Here is a 21878-nt window from a genome sequence, read left to right on the forward strand (position 1 = left end):
TATGTAGGCTAATCATAATTGTAATATAAATTATTATTTACTTTTAAAACATTAATTTAACAAAAATATTTACATGCTTTCCTTTTCTAAACTTAAAATTTTTTATTGTCAGATTCTAAACTTTTGTAAAGTAGGGCACTTTTTGTGAGGAAATGTACCTACTGTCTCTCTCTCTCTCTCACTCTCTCTCTCTCTCTATCTCTCTTTCGCTCTTACCCTTTAAACGGGGAGGTAGTCTAGCGTTTCTCCACTCCCTGGGCTCAGAGACATGTCGGAAACCTCCCACGAGGGGCCCCGTGTAATTTGATGCATGCTGTTAAAGCTTAGAGTATATTGTCTTCTCTTGCTCATGAAGCCTCCACCCACCGGCCCACCCTACATTTAACAGATCATGTGACCGTGGTAAGTCATTTGCAAGTACAACAGTTCTCTGTAAGCTCCCATTCATTTCCTGAGAACTGCCCTGAGCAGCTGAGAGGAGCTGAGAGGGGAGGGAGTCACAGAGAGAGAGAGAGAGAGAGAGAGAGAGAGAGAGAGAGAGAGAGAGAGAGAGACAGAGAGGACTGTATAAGGAAGACAGTTTCTGTCGCTCTGCAGCTCCTGGTAAGGTCTGTGTATATTTGATCATCTTTTGCTTTTTCTCGCTGTTCTTTTTCCTCTTCTTCTTTGAATGCCTCCGTCTTGCTTGTTTGTCTCTGCTCTGTGCATCTTGTTCAGCTGTCACTGTAGTGTTACGCAAATGACAATTCTGATGCAGTCCAGCCTTCTATAACAATCGTGCAATGCAGGTGGCCAAAGACGTGATAAAAAAACATAGTGTGATTTTTTTTCCTATGGTGTTCTTTCAGTTTAAAATGTACATTAAGTGCTATACACAATATAAATGTTCAATAAAGGGATTTGAAGTGTCTCAACAGAGTTAAACAGTTTTTCAGGTTCACAAAGTGTGTGTAGAATTGTATAGAGGTGTTTTTAGAAAAGATCATTTATTTTAAAAACAGACAAAGTGTTTTTTTTTTCTGGGTTAAATATTGACATGCTGTGAGAGAAGTGTGTGCGAGGGAAGGGAGTCGGAGGTCTCTGAGCGGCCCCTGTTCCACTCTCGAAAAAGTTTGATCCCCCTCGTTCGGCATGCATGCATGAACGCAAGGGAGTTTGAGCATGTATGTGTGTGTTTCCGATGGCACGTGCATCTCCGAAGCGATGACAGGCTTCCCGGTGAGTGGGGTTACTGTGGTGACAAACTGGGGTAGGAATCAGAGACTCAAGTGGTGGAGGAAGGACAGCGAGGGGGCGGGAGGCAAGTGTTTGTGTGTGTGCGCCGGGGTGTTGCAGGGGTGGTGTTCGTGGATGTCATCCGCTCCTCAAGGAACAGGCATTGGTATTGAATTGATGGCTGGCTGTCAGTAGTGACAGGCTCCTGGCTTGGTGTGCCATGTCTGTGGGCTGGCCCGTGGCTGTTGTTTTCAATTACGGCGGACCTGGCCACAACTGACAGCGAAGGCATTTGTTCGCGGAGAGAGTGATGTGGAGGTCGATGTGCATTTGTGTGTGTGTAATTGTGGGTGGAGGTAGGATCCCCTATGAGTGCGTGCGTGTGTGTTTGTGTGTGTGTGTGTGTGTGTGTGTGGGTGTACTTTGATACAGTAACTGTGTCCTGATCTGTGTGACTCTACACAGTGCAAATGTTGGTCACTCAGCCTTAAACTGTTAGGCAGCCACTGCTGCTCAGGGCAATTCTGCCAGAGAGATGATGTTATTTAATGCTCTTACTGCGGTTAAAAGACCTAAAGTTAAAGTGAGTGTATGTTTGTATTGTCCAAAACACTAGTAGTAAACAATACTATTGCAGCTGATACTGTAGTTCATGTTGGCCACAAATGGAATTTAGTGGTGCTCAGTAAGCGACCATTAACTTTCATTATTCCTCATTTTTATGGTCAAGCATTTGAGTGATGCCTCAAATTGGGTGGCTTGTTCAGCAGAGTTGTACTATGTGAACAGATTTACGGTATTCACCTGGAGGACCATAAAATGGGTGGGAAAAAAGCCCTTAGATTTACACAGAATAAAAGATCTTTGTCTTTGAGGTGGTCTCTTATGTCTTGGGTCAGTATGTAACCACCTAGCAACCACTTAGAACACCTTATCAACTGCATAGCAACATGCTACAAGCCTCTTAGAACATCCTTAGCAACCGCAACCAAATCCCTGGCAACCACCCTGAACACTCTAGCATTGTGGAGGTGAGTTTTGCACAGACAGCACAGAAGCAGCACCTTACGTTGTCGTAATACAATAAAAAAAGATAAGTTTTTGTTTTAGCGTGTTTTTCATGTTCAAATCTCAGTTTATATTGTTGTTATGTAACTGTTAATGTTCATGACATCTTTTCAAATGTATTAATTTAGATCATTTTAGATCCAAATCTTTGTTTTCATTTGAGCTATATACACTGTACGATTAAAATCTGAGAATCTTTTTTTTTAATTAAAAAAAGGGATGCATTAAGTTGATCAAAAGTGACAGCATAGGCATTTATAATGAGACAAAAGTGTTATAATTTAAATAAATGCTGTTCTTTTGAACTTTCTATTCGTCAAATAATCTTAAAAAACAATCATATAAATTGTAAATGTTTTCAACACTGATAATAAAAAGTTATGTTTGAGTACCAAATCAGCATATTATAATGATTTTCTGAAGGATCATGTGACACTGAAGACTGGAGCAATGGCTGCTGAAAATTCAGCTTTGCCATCACAGGGATAAATTACAGTTTACAGTATATTAATAAATAGTGATTTTAAATTGCAGTAATATTTCACAATATTGCTGTTTTCACTGAATTTTTGATAAATGAAAATGCAGACTTGGTTCGCATAAGAAATTTAATTAAAACATATTGACATCTTACCAACCCCAAACTTTTGAATGTTGGCTACTGATATATTCAAGAGCATATTGGACATATTCTGATAAAAATAAAAGCTTCAGTTTGATTCCTTGACTTTGTGAATTCTATTCCCTATCTGAAGAGTATTGAAGGATTTCATCCATGGCTCAGTGATTGCAATCAGACAGATAGAGGGCTCAATAATGGGACCCAATAATCATAGGACAGCGTATCTGCCTATCACCTCTGCTTTATGGCTGTGCTGGAGGATTCCATTAAAAGAGTCTCTATAGCCACACAACTGGTCCCTGCTGTCCATGTGGATCGGGAAGTAAAGTTTAGACCCCTTCTGCTCAGAGGAGCTTCACACAGGTGGGCTGGGGTTAGTGAATTATTGATGGGACTTGCCAGAGACTGGACACCTTGCTGAAGGAATTATCTGGTAAACCCTTGAAAGATACCCCCAGAGCTTTAGCCCAGGAAGTGGGATGGATTCAGTCCCAAACTGGCCTCATCTGTCCCAGGCTAAACCCAAGGGACTCAGGAATGCCCCTGTGGTCTACATTGCTGTCGGCCCCAGGTGATCAAATGTTCAATCCTGCTTTAGTGACAAACCGTTAAAGAGACACAGCACATTCATATTTAACAATTTCAGGCTGTTTTCTGTTTGCTATATGTTTCTAAGAAAAGGGATGATTTGAGATTGTGACCATGAATGTATTTATTTATTAATCAATTGTAAGGCTTTTCTTTTTTTACATTTGATATATTTCTAAGAAAGGTGACAAACCTGAGATCATAATCATAAAATGTATTTAACAGTTTCAGGCCATTTTCCAGTTGCTCTGTGTCTCTAATAAAAGGGACCATCTGAGATAAGCATACAAAAACTAAGAGTAGATGAAAGAAGGGATTGTGGGTAACAACGTGGATCTGATGATCCCTCTCTTCCGTCTCATTTCGACATTTTGCTAAGCTGACAAAATGTTCTAGTGCATGTCCTCTGGTGTGTTCAACCCTTGGCCCTGGTGTCCAGCCCTGGTTTGTTTATTGAAGCTGTTCTTGGTGAGGGGGGAGGGATGATTGTTCAACACTCTGACACAGAAAGCAAGGCATGGAATTCTGCATCTACTTCAAGTAACAAAATGATTCATGAAAACTGTCACTATTCAGTATCAGTAACTCTGGATATACCCTACACTCTTTATTTCTGTCATGTACAGTATTCAGAACAGTCTTTATGGTATGAATGTCTGTAGTGATGTATTTACATACGCTTTTAAGTAATTAGACATGGTATGGCTCTGCCTGACAAAGACGACCAGACCTGTGCTGTTCTCTGCCTGTCGTCATGACAACAACTTTTATGCACCTAGATGGCGTCCCTTAACCTGAGATGACTTTTGGAAACTTAATGGAAAAAAAAAAACCAAATAATTATAAGGAGAGTCCCTCAAAGCACAACAATTTAAGGATTTGCTCTGAATTCTTTTATTATTATTATTATTATTATTATTATTATTATTATTTAATTGGTCAATCAGGGAACTCAGAAACCATGGGTAGGATGCTCTGAGATATGCATGAACTTTGTTAGCAGTTGTAGGTCTGGGGATCGAGGGGTTGAGAAATTATAAAAACAACATATGGAGTCAATTACAATCCAAAGGCAAAGCACAGCATGCATGGCTCAGTTCTGAGAGACTCAAACCTAAGTCCATTTCATATAGTATAACTACCCTCTGGCGACTAGCTCAAACCCTTACCTGGCGCCTAATGCTCGACAACGTGGAAAAGTAAACTGAAAAACAGATGCTGCATGTGAAGCAGGAATTTAAACCTAGCTGCTTATTCTATTAAGTGAGGCTATGGGTGCCATAATTTTTTATTTATTTAAATTTATGCATTTAGCAGACGCTTTTATCCAAATGGACTTACAGTGCATTCAGGCTATTAATTTTTACCTATCATGTGTTCCCGGGGATTCGAACCCCCAACCTTGCAATGCTCTACCAATTGAGCTACAGGAATATATTATATATGTGTGTGTGCGTGCGTGTGCGTGCATGTGTGTATGCGTGTATGTGTGTGAAAATATACAATCTGAGATTATCCTGAGAATTTATTAATTTAATTAAAGAACAGATTTGGGACATTTATATATATATATATATATATATATATATATATATATATATATATATATATATATATATATATATATACACTCTAAACATGGTTTAATCTGAGACTATCACGATCATAAATTGGATTATTTATGTCATAAACAATTTTAGGCTATTTTCCATTTGATGTTTCTGAGCAAGGTGACTCCCTGAGATTATCACAATCATTCATATTTATTTATTTGTCTATTTATTTGTTAGTTATATATTCTATTTTAATTTTATTCAATTTATTTTATCCGTTTATGCTCAAACTCATACCTGACATCTAAATCTGGATACTAGCAAAAAACGTGGAAAAGTAAACTGAAAAGCAGGCACTGCATATGAAGCATGAACATAAACCCAGCTGCTGATTCTATTAAGTGAGGCTATGGGTGCCAGAATGGGTCAAATTTCAGGTTAAAAATACCCTCACAAGGACTTCCTGTATTATTAATGTTCAAGTGAGTTGAACTCTGAATTTTTGCTCTGTAGTTGTTATTTCACTCAGTGTGGCAAGAGCGCTGGTTATAGATTTGCAGAGAAAAACAGAACGTGCGAGATGAGTGTGTGCCTCGCTTCGTTTGTGTTGTGATAGTGTGTTTTCTTGTTTGGCATAAATGCCATTGCTCAATCAGAGAGTGTGTGTAGGAGGTTCTACAAGAGGATGTGAGCTCTGTAAACATGCACGTTCCGAAATTGTGAATCTGGGTTTACGCAAGGGAGATTTTTGTGTAGCTCCATTCTGTTCACATCTAACTTACTAAAATTCTGTAGGTGTTTAGTTGCAAACTAGAAGGCAAGTTTGTGTTTGTGCATTCATACCTGGTTGGGTGATCTGAAAGTGTGTGTTTATGCGTGTAGGGGGAGGGGGCTGGTGCGCAAGGCATTGAAAGGCTACAGAGAGGCGTCTTAAAGAAGCTCTTCGCCAATAAGGCTGGAGGATGCAGCCGCCCCCCCGAGACATTAGGAGTGGGTTATTGTACTGATCATAATACACTCCACCACCTCCACCCACAGATCTCCAGCCCCACTGCCATCCACCTCCACAAACACACTTAATTAACAGACTCACTACATTGTATAACCTGCACTACTATGCATACTGTAGTACGACTGCTCTTATTTCCATGTGATGTTCGGTGACCAATAGAATGACTATGAATGTAAAGGCAATGATGGCAGTTGTGTAACTGCAAGTGGCATTTAAGCGTGCCATTGAATTGCTATTATTTATAAAAAAAAATCACAAGTGCCGATTCAAAAGCATGTGGTACAAAAAGACTAATAAAAATTCGTTATTAAGATGTTGCACAATGATACACAGAACTGTTGGAGTGAAGCGGTTATAGCTGTGCTGTATCGTGAATAAAACACAGCTGCTGACCAATCAGAATCGAGGAATGGAACTAACAGTTTTATAAAATGTTACATTTCTATTTCAAATAAATGCTGATTTTTAACTTTGAAAATGTCTACTAAATATTGAGCAGCATAACTGTTTTCAACATTGATAATGTTAAGAAATTATTGTTTAGGACCATGTGATCTAAAGAGTAATGGCTGTTGAAAATTAAGCTTTGCCATCCCATGATTAAATTACATTTTACATAATACATATTAAAATAGAAAATAATGATTTTAAAGTGTAATTTTTTTTCGACTGTGTGTTTTGTCACATAAACACAGCCTTGATGAGCACATTTAAAAACTTGTACCGACCTCAAGCTTATGAACACTAGTGTACATAATATGTATGTGCTTTTAATAAGCATTTGGTTGAGTGAATCCCACTTTACTGTTGTAAGTATAAAGGTGAATATTTGCTCTCTGACAGTGCACAGCTCGAGTGTGAAACCGTGTTGTTGTTTGCACATCTGTGTGTGATGTTTCGTTTGGATGGAACTTCTACCTTTCCAGCAAACAGACCTTCCCTGCGGTCCACAGCTGGTACAAATGCAGATGGCCCTTAAAAGTTAGCTTTGGGCAACTTTTAAATGGATTTACTTGAATGCTGGGGCAGCTGTGAACGCCTTCTTAGCAGGATTAGGCTTTGAGAGGTGGGGCATTATTCTTAACTGTCAATCACATCACAAGCAATTGTGATTGGATGACAAACCGGACGTGCATTACTAATTGGAAAAGCTATGTTTTTTCTAATGTTGGCTTCTTAATTTATACATGTAAATAATAGTCAGGGGCTTTTCCAAATAAGCCTGCAGTAAAGAACTTTTTTTGTAAGACTGATAACCTTGGGCTGGGTTCATTAAAATTAAAAGTGGATTAATAACTTGAATCAATGTGAAATTAGTTTTTTCAATGTGAATGTGATTTAAAAAAATATATATATGTATGTTTTTAGCTTTTTTTTTTTTTTTAGTTTTAGTAATTTTATTACTTCAAATTAAATGTATTTCATTCTTATGGATAAAAGGGATAGTCCTTGATTATGATTGGGTGAGCTGCTTTTGAAGCTTTTATAAAATACTCTACAAATACACATCTGTGACCTCATTACATCAGTATTACTGCACTGCTGTGACTATATGTTGCTTGATAACCATTCTAATAAACATTGTGGAAGGATTATTAATGGGTTATCAATAAATTATTACAATTATTATTATTATTATTATTATTATTTTATTTTTTTAGGAAACCTTGCCAGCTACATGTAGTAACCCGTTAGTAGCGACAGGTGAATTAATGACTTCTTGGGGAAAATTGCTTTATTTATTTATTTTTTCGTTTACATTTTTCATTTAATATTAATATTTTGTTTTATTTCAGCTTTATTTCAATTACCAAAAATGATCCTTATTTGTTTTCATTTTTACAATACCACTACTAAAATGTCCCCGGTTTTCATTTGGGAAATATGGTCACCTTACAGTACACCAACTGCAGACTTGAGACGTGACACTCTGATAGGGAGAGAAAGAAAAAGAGAGCGAGCGCTGTGAGGCATTGCTGGTCAGAGGCAGTTCATTAGTTTTCTTTTCTGAATTGGAGATGAGGTTGGATTTCCAGTTCCTGTGCAAACCGAAGGCTTGGAGGGAGAAAATATGAAGCAAAAGCAGCATATCAGCACATGCACATTCCTTATTGATCCATTGAGTCCACCTCTCTGCAGCTAATACCCTCTGCGGTGACCACTCCGCCCATTCCATACCTCTCGGAGCAATTGAGGTTTTTGTGTCAGGTCTATTTTAAAGCACAGGCCACTGAGACCACAGCACTTTAACTAAAGGGGGAAGGGAAGAGGTGTGCTAGCATTGGCTGGGGTCGCACCTCCCTTTTGTGCAGCCTACCATTGAAGATTAGTACTGTGTAGGTAACAGCAGATTTCTATGTATTTAATTTTAGGGCTGGGCATTATAGCTAAGTAATTAAATCTTTTGTTGTTAAATTCTATTCTGAATTAAGAATAAATATTTTATTCCACACACCATTTTACTTTTTATTTTACTGAAACCTTAACAACCAACAATTGTTGCAGAATTTTACATCGCCAGAAAAATCACTGCAAATTTATTGTGAATATTTAATATATCATCCTGCCTTATTTCAACTTTGTTACTGTTAAACCAATATAAAACTATACTGAGATGAATATACAGTGTACGTATGTGTGAATACAGGGGTGATATGTTGGAAAATCATGAGAAATTTGTCAGAGGTCAGACAGATTTGGCAGAGAAACCAAAGCTCAGGAAGCCAGACAGGTTTACGAGAAGCTGCAAAACCACGTGAATGAAAAAAACCCACAATGCCTTTGCTTTAGCGGTAAAGACGCCCCTTTGCCGCTCAGTTAAAAGCCTGTCACTGTACATTCTGAAACTTCAAACAAAATAGCTAAGCTCTGACTAAATGTGTAACGGATGTGTTTACTGACACTAAGCCCTTTAATTCTGCTTTCACAAACTTTGAAACAGATTCTTCAGCTGAAAATGCTGATTAGGAACAGGTGACCAGGAAGATGCACATATTGCAGCTGTGTAGATGATGTATATTTTCTCAAAAACAGTTGTAGTATTTTTCTTAGCATTTACATGGATTCAGCTGAACGTTATTTTTGTGGTTTTAAAAAATTATGAGTCGACTCTGTCCCCTCTTTTCTCCTTGATTACCTTTTACACGTTTATCTTGTGCTATCATTTATCTTGTAATATCATGTACTATGGGAAAGGACTTTTTTAGATTAGGCTAATAGTTGTGAATCATGCTTATGTTTGAAAGCCTAATGGCCATTTTAATAACCAATTTCTTTCCTTTTCTGAATTCTGAACAAACTGAGTGGCAGAAATAGCCATGATTTCTCTTGCGCCAACAGTACCAGAGTTTTACAGTGTCCAGCCGTTTATTTGCAAGTGGTGCAGACTGGGCTGTTTCTCTTGGGCTGAGCTGTCTTATCCTCATTGGAACACTGACACAGGATCTCCCCGTGCAGAAATAGCTAGAGCCCAAGGGCAGCTTGCTAGACTACGGGTGCTTCCATCAGCCTATGTTTTGGAAAGTTGGCCTAGTGTTTACAAGAGCCTCAGCGTTCTATTAAAGGTCTCTTACTTCCTATCAGGTGTGTGAGGCCTAGTGATGGGGGTAACGGGGTCAAATTGATGTACAGTTCAGCCTTTTGACAGCTGGCAACCAGCATTTGACTGTGCTGATGGGCTTTTAGGGCTTCTTCTGGGTGAACTGGATAATACTCTGTGCATCTTGATTGCATCGACATGGCTCTAAAACCAGTATTTGAGAGTAGTGCGTTCCCTTGTGACCTCATTTTTTTGTTTAGAAGAGTTTATCTGGTCATGTCTGAGTCAGAGTACATTTGTCACACTCAGAAATATAAAGAGAGCTACAAGACAGCAAATCTGCTATGTTGGGGGCCCGAGTGAATGACAGGCATTGTTGTGTGGCTGTTTTTAGCCAGAGGAAAATGGCAAAGTTGGCTCCCTGAGGTGAAGCACTACCGTCCGGATGCGCAGGGAGGAGAACACACGCTCATGTTATTTATCCACAAACTCGGCTGGTACTGAAGGAGCACATCTCTCTAGAGCTCGAATCAAAGGTCCCAGAAGCGGCCAAAGTCTTAGGGCAGACTTGCCTGCCAAGGAAAATGTGCCTTATAAAATGGAAAGTCTGAAGTCATTCACAGTATGCCAGAAAATATTAACCCAGAAATACAGTCCACAACGAAGTATGTGAAGCATTGGGGTTAGAATCCACGAAATCCACCAGAAAGAGATGTGAATGTGGGTGTGATTGTATGCTATGATGTTTTCTGAAATGCATTCGCTGTTCAGTTTGTGTGAGGGAAGACGTTTTGTTGGCCATCAAGAATTAAGTTCCTCTTCAAATGCAGTACATGCTCAGACAATACACGACCTTAGATGTGTGAGATGAACTTGATGTTTCACTTCTGAAAAGTTTTCAAGTGTGCAACAAAAAAAGTGAAAGTGTCGGATGGTAGTGCTTTAGTATTACATATGCATATTCATATATATAAGTTCTTGATAGTGAAACATTAAGCTTATCACAAAATGAGCCCTCTGTCTTGATAGGCTAACTAATTAAGAGTTACTTTGTCCAGCATGACAGTAAATGGAAAGGTGGTATTTAGCCTGCATGTTCTCTGCTGGGGACGACAGAGTGCTGACTCGTCATATTTGCTGTTTATGAGGCCTCTAAAGAGGGAAGTGAGCTTGAGCTTGAGCTGAGTTCTGTCTTGCAGACGTTGTCTGGCAGTGGCCAGAGGAAGCCTTATTCTCATTGCATCATGTGGGGTTTTTGTGTGTAAATAAAATTTTTGACTTAAGTGGTTACAGGATTTTTATGAGGAACATCAGCAGGAACTTTATTTTTATAAAATGCATTAATAGTATTTTGACTTTGGTCCGTAGCTTTTTTTGCAAACAACAAAAGACTGTTTGTCTAACCAACTTCGTGAAGCCTCCTTACAGACAGTCAGTGTTTTAACAGTCTGTTGGTAGCTAGTGAATCCAAAATTGCAAACTTCAACTTTAATATTTCCAAAGTGTTCGTTTTTTGCAACTCAAATGACAAGGTAATCGATTTATAAGAGCTCAGTGGGGAGCAACTCTCAATAGCTCTTCTCCTCAGTGTGGAGTCTGATGTTATGTAAAATGCTGTTCTTTTGCTCTGGTTGAGCCATAGAGGCTCACTTGGCATGTTTGAGTTCAGTGTTCTTGTCTGGCTCTTGGCTGGGCTCCAGTGCTTAAATCTCCCTCCCCAACCACCTCCTCCTTCTCCTCTCATCCCCATCCGCATTTCCACCCTTCGGCCCATGGCAGCAGGACCAGCCTCTGTGCCACAGATGCCCACAGTTGCTCAGGGCTCTCGACATGGGAACAAAGCATTGGCAGGACCAAGCCAACCCGTCTGTTAGTGTGCTACTCCTCCAGTGCAAAAATCTAAAATTTCAGATATGAAACGCCTCCAAGCAGTAGGAAGATAATCCTGCTCCTCTTTCTTTTCTGCTCATGTTCCAAATTTACTTATTTTTTCTTCTTATTCTGAAATTTTGGAATATTTTATTCTAGGTTATATAATATATCGGTATAGTAGCATGTCATTTATCGGCTGATATTACACTTTTTTTTATATTGTTGAATATATATTGGCCTACTGTACAGTATATTGACTATTCTGTTGTTCATGGCAGTGTTGTTGTTAACTAAAACTAAAACTATTAATAGTTTTTTTGCTAATTGAAATAAAGCTGAAATAAAATTTAAATGTTAGACTTATTTTACTTATTTTAGTTAGTTACCAAGGCAAAGTTGAAGTACTGAAATTCATTTGCAAATGAAAAATGAACATAGCCAAATTACTAAAACTTAAATTTAAATTAAAAAGATTAATATCAGACATAGCACAAAATCAATTATCTGCTTGTCTGTATCAGCCAGAATAGATGTCAAACAAGTTTTATACATCTTAAGCCTCAACAGATTTATATAACTCTAGAAATACCTCCAAACCACTTAAATAGAGGCTTCTGTGCACTGCAACACCCCTCACATCAATGGCACACCAGGCTTGGCTAGGCAGAAAGTTACACAATGAGGTATGCAACGGGCTTCAGGGGGACAAGTTGAATGCTCTTTAAATCACTGTGTAGCAGGGTCAGCGTGGGGTCCAGGAAGGTCAGGCTTTTCCACCCAGACCTGTCACCTCATATTGATCCGGTCATCATTCGTCGGGGTCTGCTTGGTGATTACGCCCCCTGCGCAGTGTCTCTGCCGGCACCCAAGTCTATAGGGGAGTTCTGAAGCTACGGCTGGGCATGGAAGTGCCAGCCAATCCCCTCCCCTGGCTCCCCCATCCTCAGCCGGAATCAGATCCCGGACGGGCCCCCTCCCTGTTGCCCTGTTTCCAGTTGAATTGCCCTCATTCTTCTCAGCGAGCCTCTCGGGGGACGGCTCCAGCCGTGCATGGCAATGAGATGCCTGAGCACTCAGCCACTGCACCTCCCATGCTCATAACACTCACACCTGGGATCACCATTTCATTTCAGCATCCCAGTGAAATGGAAAGGTGATCGTAATCTCTCTCTCTCGCTCAGTTGCTCTCTTTCCATTTCTTCAGGTCTTTAAAGCAATAGTTGCCCAAAAATGAAAATTCTGTCATCAATTACTCAACCCTGTGTCATTCCAATCCTATATAGCTTGCTTTCTTCTGTGGAACACAAAAAAGGATATTTTGAAACATGTTTCAATGGGTTTATTGACCATACAATAAAAGTCAGTGGGGTCCAAATTTTTTTTATTTATAGTATGGATAACAGATGAAACATCCTTTAAAATAAGAATATCTCTTCAAACCGGTATGACTGACTTTCATTTGAGGAACAAAAAAGATTATATATACTGTATATATAAAAAATTGTCCATAAAGTGAGCGTGGATGGGGTCCAAAGCTTTATTTTATTTATATTATTGATAAAAACTGATGAAACATTCTTTAAAATAAGAATGTCTTTCCAAACCACTATGGTTTTTTTCTTCTGGTGAAAACAAAAGAAGATATATTGAAAAATGTCCCAGTTGTTTTTTTCCCCATGCAGGGTCCGAAGTTGTTTTTATGTATTGTATGGATAAAAACAGTTGAAACATTCTTCAGAATATCTTCTTTTGTGTTCCCCACTTGACGGAAATGCATACAGATCTCTTGTTCTCTGTGTTTGATCAAATTGAAGTCAGTCCATGGCAATCAAATGGTATTAAAAATAAAGATTATGCGTGATCCATAAACAATATCATTACATCGAAGTCTTAATGTGAAAATTCCTTTGTTAGGGTCTTCAGGGTAATACACTGATAATATACTTGATTAGATAAATCACACCGATTTGACGTGGAACATTTGCACAGTTTGGAGGAGAATGGACCTAGAATTAGTCATCATTACTCTTGCCTCTTGCATCACCTTGGCACTGTTAACTACAGTTGGCGATACACCATCCTCCATCACAACCTCTTGATTAAGTGTTAATCAATTGGAGCTAAAATAGACAAATTGTGCCTAAACGTTAACCTCATGGAACTGTACTCAATTATGCTAATAATCTGTTCATTTGATGGTTAATGAAACAACTGAGACCTTGCTCATGGTATTGATTTCCCATTTTGAGCTCTCTTAAGGGACAAGGTTAGTTAGGCAAGAGGTTGGATCATTTATCTGATCTAATGATCAATGTCTCAGAGTCATATGCTTACACAATACACATGAGTGTGATGACAGCTCCTTGGACACACCAAAAAAATAGTCGGCTCTTGAACAGCGAGTGCCCTGGTCAACTGTGAAACCTTGTCAATCCAGAAGGACAATAACCCTCTGAGCTCCAACTTTAGTTGCCATGGCAACATTATCTCAGCCTACCACTACCTGCAGCCATTGGACATCCTGATCACAATATCAATCCAGTGCACACGGATTAGCTTGGAAGCACACTTGGTCAATGACGAACGTTGGGTTAACATCCATACAGATATTATATTTTGCTTTTAACTTTACATAAATAAAGACATACATAAATAAATAACAAGAAAGCTTGTTAAATACAGTGCAACTGCTAATGGTTAACATCCTTAAATAGTCTCATATACTCACCAAGGCTGCATTTATTTGATTTAAAATGCAGTAGAAAAGAGTAATATTGTGTAATATCATTTCATTACCTTTTAAAACAAAAGTTTTTCTATTTTAATGCATTATAAAATGAAACGTATTACTGTAATGGAAAAGCTGAATTTCAGGCAGTCAGCCCATGTTTTGTCACACGATGATTCAGAAATCATTGATATGCTGCGTTGATAATAATACAAATATTTCTTTCTTTAGCACCAGTGTTAAAAACATTTGTGCATTATTTTCAGGATTTTTTGAAACAAAGAAAGGTCAAAAGAACAGTGCTTATTTGAAATAGAAATCTTTTGTAACATGATACATTTCTTAACTGTCAGTTTTGACCAGTTGAATGCCTTCTTGCTGAATAACAGTGTCAACTTATTTCTGTTTCAAAATAAAATTCTTCAGTAGTGTATTTAAAATGTTTTTGATATGGTCAGATGTTTAATTGTTATATATTTTTTAAAATGTTGGGAAATAGTTTGATCTGTTTACTGTTTGACACAGGGTTTTGTCATTTTGCGTGTTATTTTTCTCAGTAAAACTATACCATTTTACCACAAATGAATACTTAAATTATTAAACATGACATGACAACATATTAGTCTTTTTTTTTTTCTCATAGCACAATGACTACTAAAACAATAACTGTGTGAAAAATGAGCACTGCCTGTAAAAACATGAAAATGTTGGTTCATCCGGTGGACCGTAGTGTTCTCTCATCTTCACCAGAATGGGTTCAGCCCAAGTGCTGAGTCGAGATCTGGGCCTCATTTCCTGCCGCCCATGCCAGGAGTGAAGTGTAATAGAGATGTTTAGAGCGTATCTGCTTGCTTGCATTCCATCATGTGCTGCTGCTAAAATAATAAGTGCATGGGTTACTTCGGGACACATCCCTCTGAGCCACAATCGCATTGTTGTGATTGGCTCTTTCATGAAGTTCCCTTTTTCTAAGAGTCGTAACAACTCCGAAAGCCACACTGACCATGTTTGCAACACTCTGTCACATCTAAGAAAGTCATTTTGACAGGCAGAGATTCTCTTTTCTATCCTCAAGACAAGTCATCTTTCTGTTTTTTTGTGTGCGAGCTTGTCCCTTCCGACAGGAGAAACCCAAACAAACATGAGGAAACATGAATATTGCATTTCCCAAGATGCCCATGCGTCTATTAATGTGCCTTTATGGTGTTAAACATGGTAAATTGAGTAGACGGGGGAGAGAAACTGTCTCGGTGGGAGTGCTGGAGCGTCTCATCTCCCCATCATGCAGTGCTCCAAGAGCCATATTAACTTGTAATCAGATTCCACTAGTTCATTAAAGCTGTCCTTGTGCATCCCTTGGATGTTTAGGGAGGTGGCCACTGTTTCATGTGTGAGAGAGCTTGTAGAGCAGAGCCCACTGTAAAGCACAGAGCTGTAACAAGGCTGGGGTCTTTGTTCCGAGACTTAGATGCCGGAGGGGAGTTTGCACAAGGACATAGATTCTGTTAGAAAGTCTTGTCATTTGTGTGAATATACAAGAAGAGAAATGTCAGGAGACTCTGATGATAGCAGTTTGCGTGCTCGTATGTAGATGTGTTTTGTATGAGTGTGTGCACGTGTTTGCTAGCATAGCTCTATACAGACATGCAGCTGGTCGCCTAGGTGATGCTACATGTTCTTTCCTATCTCCTCTCCACCTGTAGCTGGTGTTTGGTGAGTGCATTGGCTCCGTTTTCCTGTGGCTGCCGTCACATCATCCAAGTGGTGGTGGTTTGAGGAGAGACCCCTGCATGATTGTAAAGCTTTTTTAGGTGTACAACATTACACAATAAAGTGCTATATAAATGTATCATTCATTTAATCATACCGGCCCCCTTTACACCTGACATTAATTAGTTTCAGGTGAACGGATTATTGAAAAACCTTTCAAAAGTTGGTCTAGGATGGATTTTGAAGGGTTTTTAGAACATACATCCTATTAATTATTCAAATATTTTAGGAATTGGCATATTAATAGCCAGTAAAGTTGTCAATGATGATGTGTTTTTTTTTTTTTTGTGCAGCAAGACTTTATTTATACTATATATATTTTTTTTTATCATTTTAAATAGCCTATGTTATACAGAGTGTGCGGATTAGCTGAGCTCTATGTGTTTTATATTTTACTCTATTTTTTTTTCTGCATAACAACACCAGACAGAGGGACCTCTGAAAAATAGCCTTTTGGCTAATTTTGGTACTATGCATTTACTTGAATATTTATTAATGTACAATGTCTCTTTTTAAATAAATGACTGAATCAATCAACTTACCAATCAGTTTTATTACTTTGGATATAACTGGTTACCTTGAATATAATTCTGTCACATTGAGTTGTGGAAGCAACATTTTTACAAAGTCAAAGTAAAAAAAAAAAAAACTGACACTAACAACTGATTTTCTTAGCATTATTCATTTATTTATCTACTTATTTGGCTGGATTAGACTCATTTATTTTCTTTTCAAAGGGAGCGTTTGTAGCATGTGAGGATGCTGCAGGTGACAGATCATATATAGGCTTTTGTCACATCAGCTGGAATAATTCAACATATTTTGATGACGAATTGTAATACAGAAAGGTAAAAACTACAATAATTAGTGACAACTGGGGATTCACCTATAGCCAAAAGCAAAAGACGTTTTAAGCGATCGTTAGGTTTAATCACCATTTGTAGTGCTATTTATTGTAATGCTTTTTTTCCTCAGTTGGTCAGAACAAAAGTGGCAGACATGTTACTTGTTCAAATGACATGTTCCAGTGAAAATTTTAATTTGGTCATACTTCCAAGACATAGAATCTGTAATTGTGAAATGCAGTATCTACACCGGTGCGGTGACTGACAGCCACACATACTCCACAAACATTAGATACATCCGCGGTGAGGAGTCATGGCTATGCGCAACTCATGTAATGGTGATAATTCCACAAATAACTGCAACTGAAGGTTTCAAACGGAGATGGCGACAAAGAGGCTAAGCTGTAAGCAGTTCTGGGTGGTTTGACCAAAAATCTTTAGCACTGGGTTTTTTGTTCCATGATTTATCACGTTTTTTCCCTGACTGTGCCTTTGTCCGAATCAGAATACATGAAACAGTTACAGAATCACTGCATTTTAATCACGAGCAGCATGAGCAGTTTTGATGTAAAATATATTTTATAATCTCTAAATTTAAGGCAATAACAGAATTGTTTGACCTTTAGCTTTGTGAAAGTGTGCAAACATATCTGCATGAAACAAAAACAGCACACGGGCTGAATAAGTTGTAAAAATTCACTCTCTGGCAGCAGGTGGCGCTTATATAACAGCAGCATACAGCTGTAAACAGCACCATTGCACTATTTAATACTAGATATGTTGAAAAGAAAATACCATTTGAACTTTTCTGATGACAATCAGTTCTCCTGACTGTCAGACCCCCACCCCCAATTCAGGATTCAGGTTTTTTTTTTTTTCTCCAATATTTTGCGCATGGTGAATTGAGTTTGCTCTGCCTGTAGCATCTTCAGCGTCTATGGTTCTGTTAACTGTCATTTACAGTTGGTTTATTTGCCCAGTTAAAGAATTTGTTGTGTGTTATTAATAGTTCTAAATGTTCTCCAAATATTAGTCAGACGTGTAATTAACAGTTAACAAGGATTTCCTCTCAGTTCACAACACTGTTTACCTTGTTTAGCCACTTGTATGCCACGGTATGCAGGTTTAAAAAAAAAAAATTATACCATGTTTGTAATTCAAACTAATTTACTGTTTGAACCAGTATATCACCCAGCACTAGCTATTAGCTTGCTAACTGAAGGCTGATAAAAAAAACAAAAGGTATATGTTTAATATGACCGTTTTAGCTTCATATATAAATATATGTGATATGTAACTAAAAAGTATCAATTTTGATTGATTTGATTGATCTGACAGGCACAGAAACATGTTGCCTTAGCTGATGGAGTGGCTTTGGAATTCAAGGGGGATAGAATTTTCGGTGTTTATTCACATAAAATCATACTTCATTCTGTATTTATCCTGTATTCCTTCAGCATTGACATGATTGAGTGTTATGGCTTTCTTACTATGCTACATTCTGTGTCACTCAATCTTCACAGTCATTTAGATGTAAAATACCAGCCAACATACAGCCCAGATGCGTTTGTTTACCCTCGGCCATAAACCAGGACTGTTTACTAACTGCATTCCTTGATGACATCATTGCCTGTTGCATTGTAGCCTGTGCTATTGTTCGGAGCATGCTAGGTCTGATTCAGTTGTGGAAAAGGTGAGAGGAGTCACACGCAGCAGCATTCTCATGCCTTTCTCTTTTTATCTCCCTCTCTCTCGGCTCTCAGACGCCATCAATAACAGGATGTTAATGCTAGACGGAATGCCTGCAGTCCGAGTCAAAGCAGAACCTCTGGAATCTGAGAGAGGGGTAAGAGAACAGTTGTTTTTCATACAATTTTTGTCCTAACCTCCAATCTACACTCCCATACCACCCTCTACTTCTTTCACCCCTCACACGCTCACCCCCTCACTGTTATACCCCTAATTACTCCCAGGTGCTTGTGTGTGTGGAGCAGCCCTGATGTGGAGGGCCACAGCTGGAGCAGGAATGCATCCAGGGCTTATAGTCAGGGCCACTGCAGCCAGGGCAGCCATTTTGGCAGGGTTCAAGCACAGATGCAGAGACACTGCTGTGGGGAGTCATTCTCTCTTTTTTGTCATTAATTCTTCATATGCTGCTTACCTAAGTGCACTTGTACTGTACATGATCATCCAGGCTGTCCTCCAGGCATTATCAGAGTATGTACTGTTTATACTATATATTAGGGACCCCAAGGGGCCTGTAAGAGGGTGCTGCACTCTCATAAACAGCCCTAAAATATACATAAAATAAATTAGTCTTAAGTATCTTTACAAAAATTCTTGCTGAAATACTTCACACACTCAGAAAATAAGGTAAATGTATTTTTAAAATGTATTACTATGTAGCAATTAGGTACTAATATGTACTTTTAAGGTACTAATGTGCACTCTTTAGGGGTACAGAGGTGTACCTTTCCAAAAGGCACTGCCCCAGTGACAGCTTTTGTACCAATTTTTTCAGATCATGTAGGACAACTGCAGATCATTTCAGAAATAATTGTAAGAGAAACAAATGGCAGAAATATATGTTATGTATTGTATACTTTAGGACTGTCAATTAAAATTATACTTTATAATTAATGATTTAAAGGGGGGGTGAAGTGCTATTTCACGCATACTGAGTTTTCACACTGTTAAAACCCTCTGGGGTTCTTCATTTATGAGTCACACTCAGGACCTTCGGGTCAAAAATGACCCAGAGGGCGGGATTCAGGTATACTTTTTTTCAGTAAAATCAATCAAATGTATTTTTGTTCAATAATATTTTTTCTTTCTTTTTTGGTGTTTTGAGAGAATTTTATGATAATAATGAATTTTTATGCAATAATTATGATCCATTTTTTCCCATTGAATATAATAGAAAATTTATATATATATGTATTTTTATTTTTATTTTTATTAATGGTGTATTTTATTTTAAAGTACAGCCAAGGCCTATAGAAAACAATTTTTGAAATTAGATTGGTGCCATCTGGTGGACAAATTAAGCGTTTTTATCATGCAATAGCACATTTTTACCACTATAGAGAATTTACAGCTCTCTGTAGAAAGGCTTGTGAATTCTAGTGATTTTTGCACATATTTGCCTATTTATTTCAGGTTGTGGATTTTAATATATAATCACAGATTCTCAAAGACTATTTTTGTCAAGTTTTTTTTTTTTTTGTTTGGTTGATTTAAATGGTAATTTCAAGTGCCAGTTTTACTTTATAATACAGTCAAACCTGAACATTGCACTAGAAAGAGAACAAATGGAAAGCATTTTGTTACCCATTGTTTTAATTCTAACTTAATAAAAAAAATTACATTATTTAAATCATAACATATTTTTATTTACCTTTTATTATAAACATTTCCATTAAAATTATTTTTTGCAATTCAATGAACAGTAACTCTTCAAAATTGCCAACAGCAATTATGAACAAAAAACAAAAATAACAGCAAACGTATAATCATTTTCAAACAGTACATGTAAATGGAAAATAGAAAAATAAAAAAGTGTTTTAAATATTATCATAACTAAATATTTACATATTATTATGTCCATATTATTTAAATTGAATGAACAGTAACTCTTATTCAAAATTGGCAACGGGCAATTATGAACAAAACTAAACTAACAGTTATCAAACTAAATTAATTATACTAAATATAAACTAAAAATTATCAAAACAGTAAATTAGAAACTAAATTAAACTAAATTAGAGAAAAAAAAAATATCATTCTAACTATATTTACATATTATTTACAAACTAATTATCACAGTTGTCACACATCACAATAGAGTGTCCCTTACAAATTGGAATGTGGCACTTTGAGCAAACGATTCCTGTTTTCAGAGTGTTCAAGAGAGAGAGAGACATAATATGTGCCTTTTGAATTTTGGACCCAATGTCTCCCCTTTATTTTATTTATTGATTTTATTTCACATATTCTCATATTTCTCTGTTACAGGCTCACCAGTCTAGTATTTCCTTGTGTGTGTGTGTGTGTGTGTGTGTCAACAGATGCTGTGATTGGCTTCTTGATTTTATAAACAGGTGCTGCAATAGGCCTGGAGGATACTAGGGAAGAATTCCATCCTTTGACCTTACTCTGTTTGTGCGTGTGTGCGTGCGTGCGTGCGCATGTGCTTGTGTGTGTGTTTGTGTGTGTGTGTGTGTTCAAGAGAGAGACATGGTGTGTGACTTTTGCATTTTGGATCCAATGTCTCCCCTTTATTTGATTCATTGATTTTATTTCACATATTCTCTCATTTCTCTGTTACAGTTTCACCAGTCTCATATTCCCTGTGTGTGTGTGTGTGTGTGTGTGTGTGTGTTTGTGTGTGTGTGTGAGTGTGTCTATTTTGCAACCTTGATGGCTTACAGCCTCATGCTTTCATTGCTGTGCACTTTATTTCTTACATTGATGAATAATTGCTTTTATTTCACACATTTCCCAAAATTAGCTTTTGCAATGACACACTTTCATTTGTGTGTGCGTGTGTTTTTGTGTGTATAAGTATGTGTGTGTGTGTGAATTTTTTTTGTCTGTTTTGCACTCTTGATGTTTTAGAGATTCACCCCTTCACTGTTGTGTGCTTTTTTTCTGCATTGTGGCTGATTTGTAGATTGTACACACAAAAGAACTCAGTATTTTCATATGTTTGCCAATTTCCCATTCATTTCCTATGGCGGGTCATTTTTGACCCGAAGACCCTGAGTGTGACTATTTTTTTTTACGACCACTTAGACTTTTAAAATCCTGTCCCCAATTTTTTGGGGTGTTCATATACCAAGTACCAAAAAAGTCACCAAGTTTCGGACCATTCCGATGAAGCTACGATTTTTAACATTTTTAAAAAAAAAAATTTCGGGTCATAAATGACCGAAGAACCCCAGAGTTGGATTCCCATGCTAAACATTGACAAAGTTTCAAAAATTAAGTTGTACGTTTGAAGGAGTATTTTTGTTCCAAAAATACCTCTTCTGGTTTGTCACAAGTTTCGTAAAGTTTTTTTCGAGT

At 37.7% G+C, this 21878-nt stretch overlaps 1 protein-coding gene across 6 annotated transcripts in view; it reads left to right on the top strand.

Annotated features, from left to right (window-relative positions):
• The first annotated feature begins 320 nt into the window (after positions 1–320).
• The window catches only part of LOC128019908 (Krueppel-like factor 12), a 43763-nt gene continuing 22205 nt past the window's right edge, over positions 321–21878 (top strand). The window contains exons 1-2 of one of the 6 annotated variants that reach the window (XM_052606251.1): positions 328–608; positions 18575–18657. In XM_052606251.1, coding sequence (XP_052462211.1) covers positions 18592–18657 — 66 coding nt within the window. In that variant the 5' untranslated portion in view covers positions 328–608; positions 18575–18591. Of the gene's footprint in view, positions 609–18574; positions 18658–21878 lie in introns of all 6 variants that reach the window. The other 5 variants (XM_052606252.1, XM_052606253.1, XM_052606256.1 and 2 more) reach the window with 5 other exon arrangements.

Source organism: Carassius gibelio, chromosome A9 (genome assembly GCF_023724105.1).
Source record: "Carassius gibelio isolate Cgi1373 ecotype wild population from Czech Republic chromosome A9, carGib1.2-hapl.c, whole genome shotgun sequence".
NCBI lineage: Eukaryota > Metazoa > Chordata > Actinopteri > Cypriniformes > Cyprinidae > Carassius > Carassius gibelio.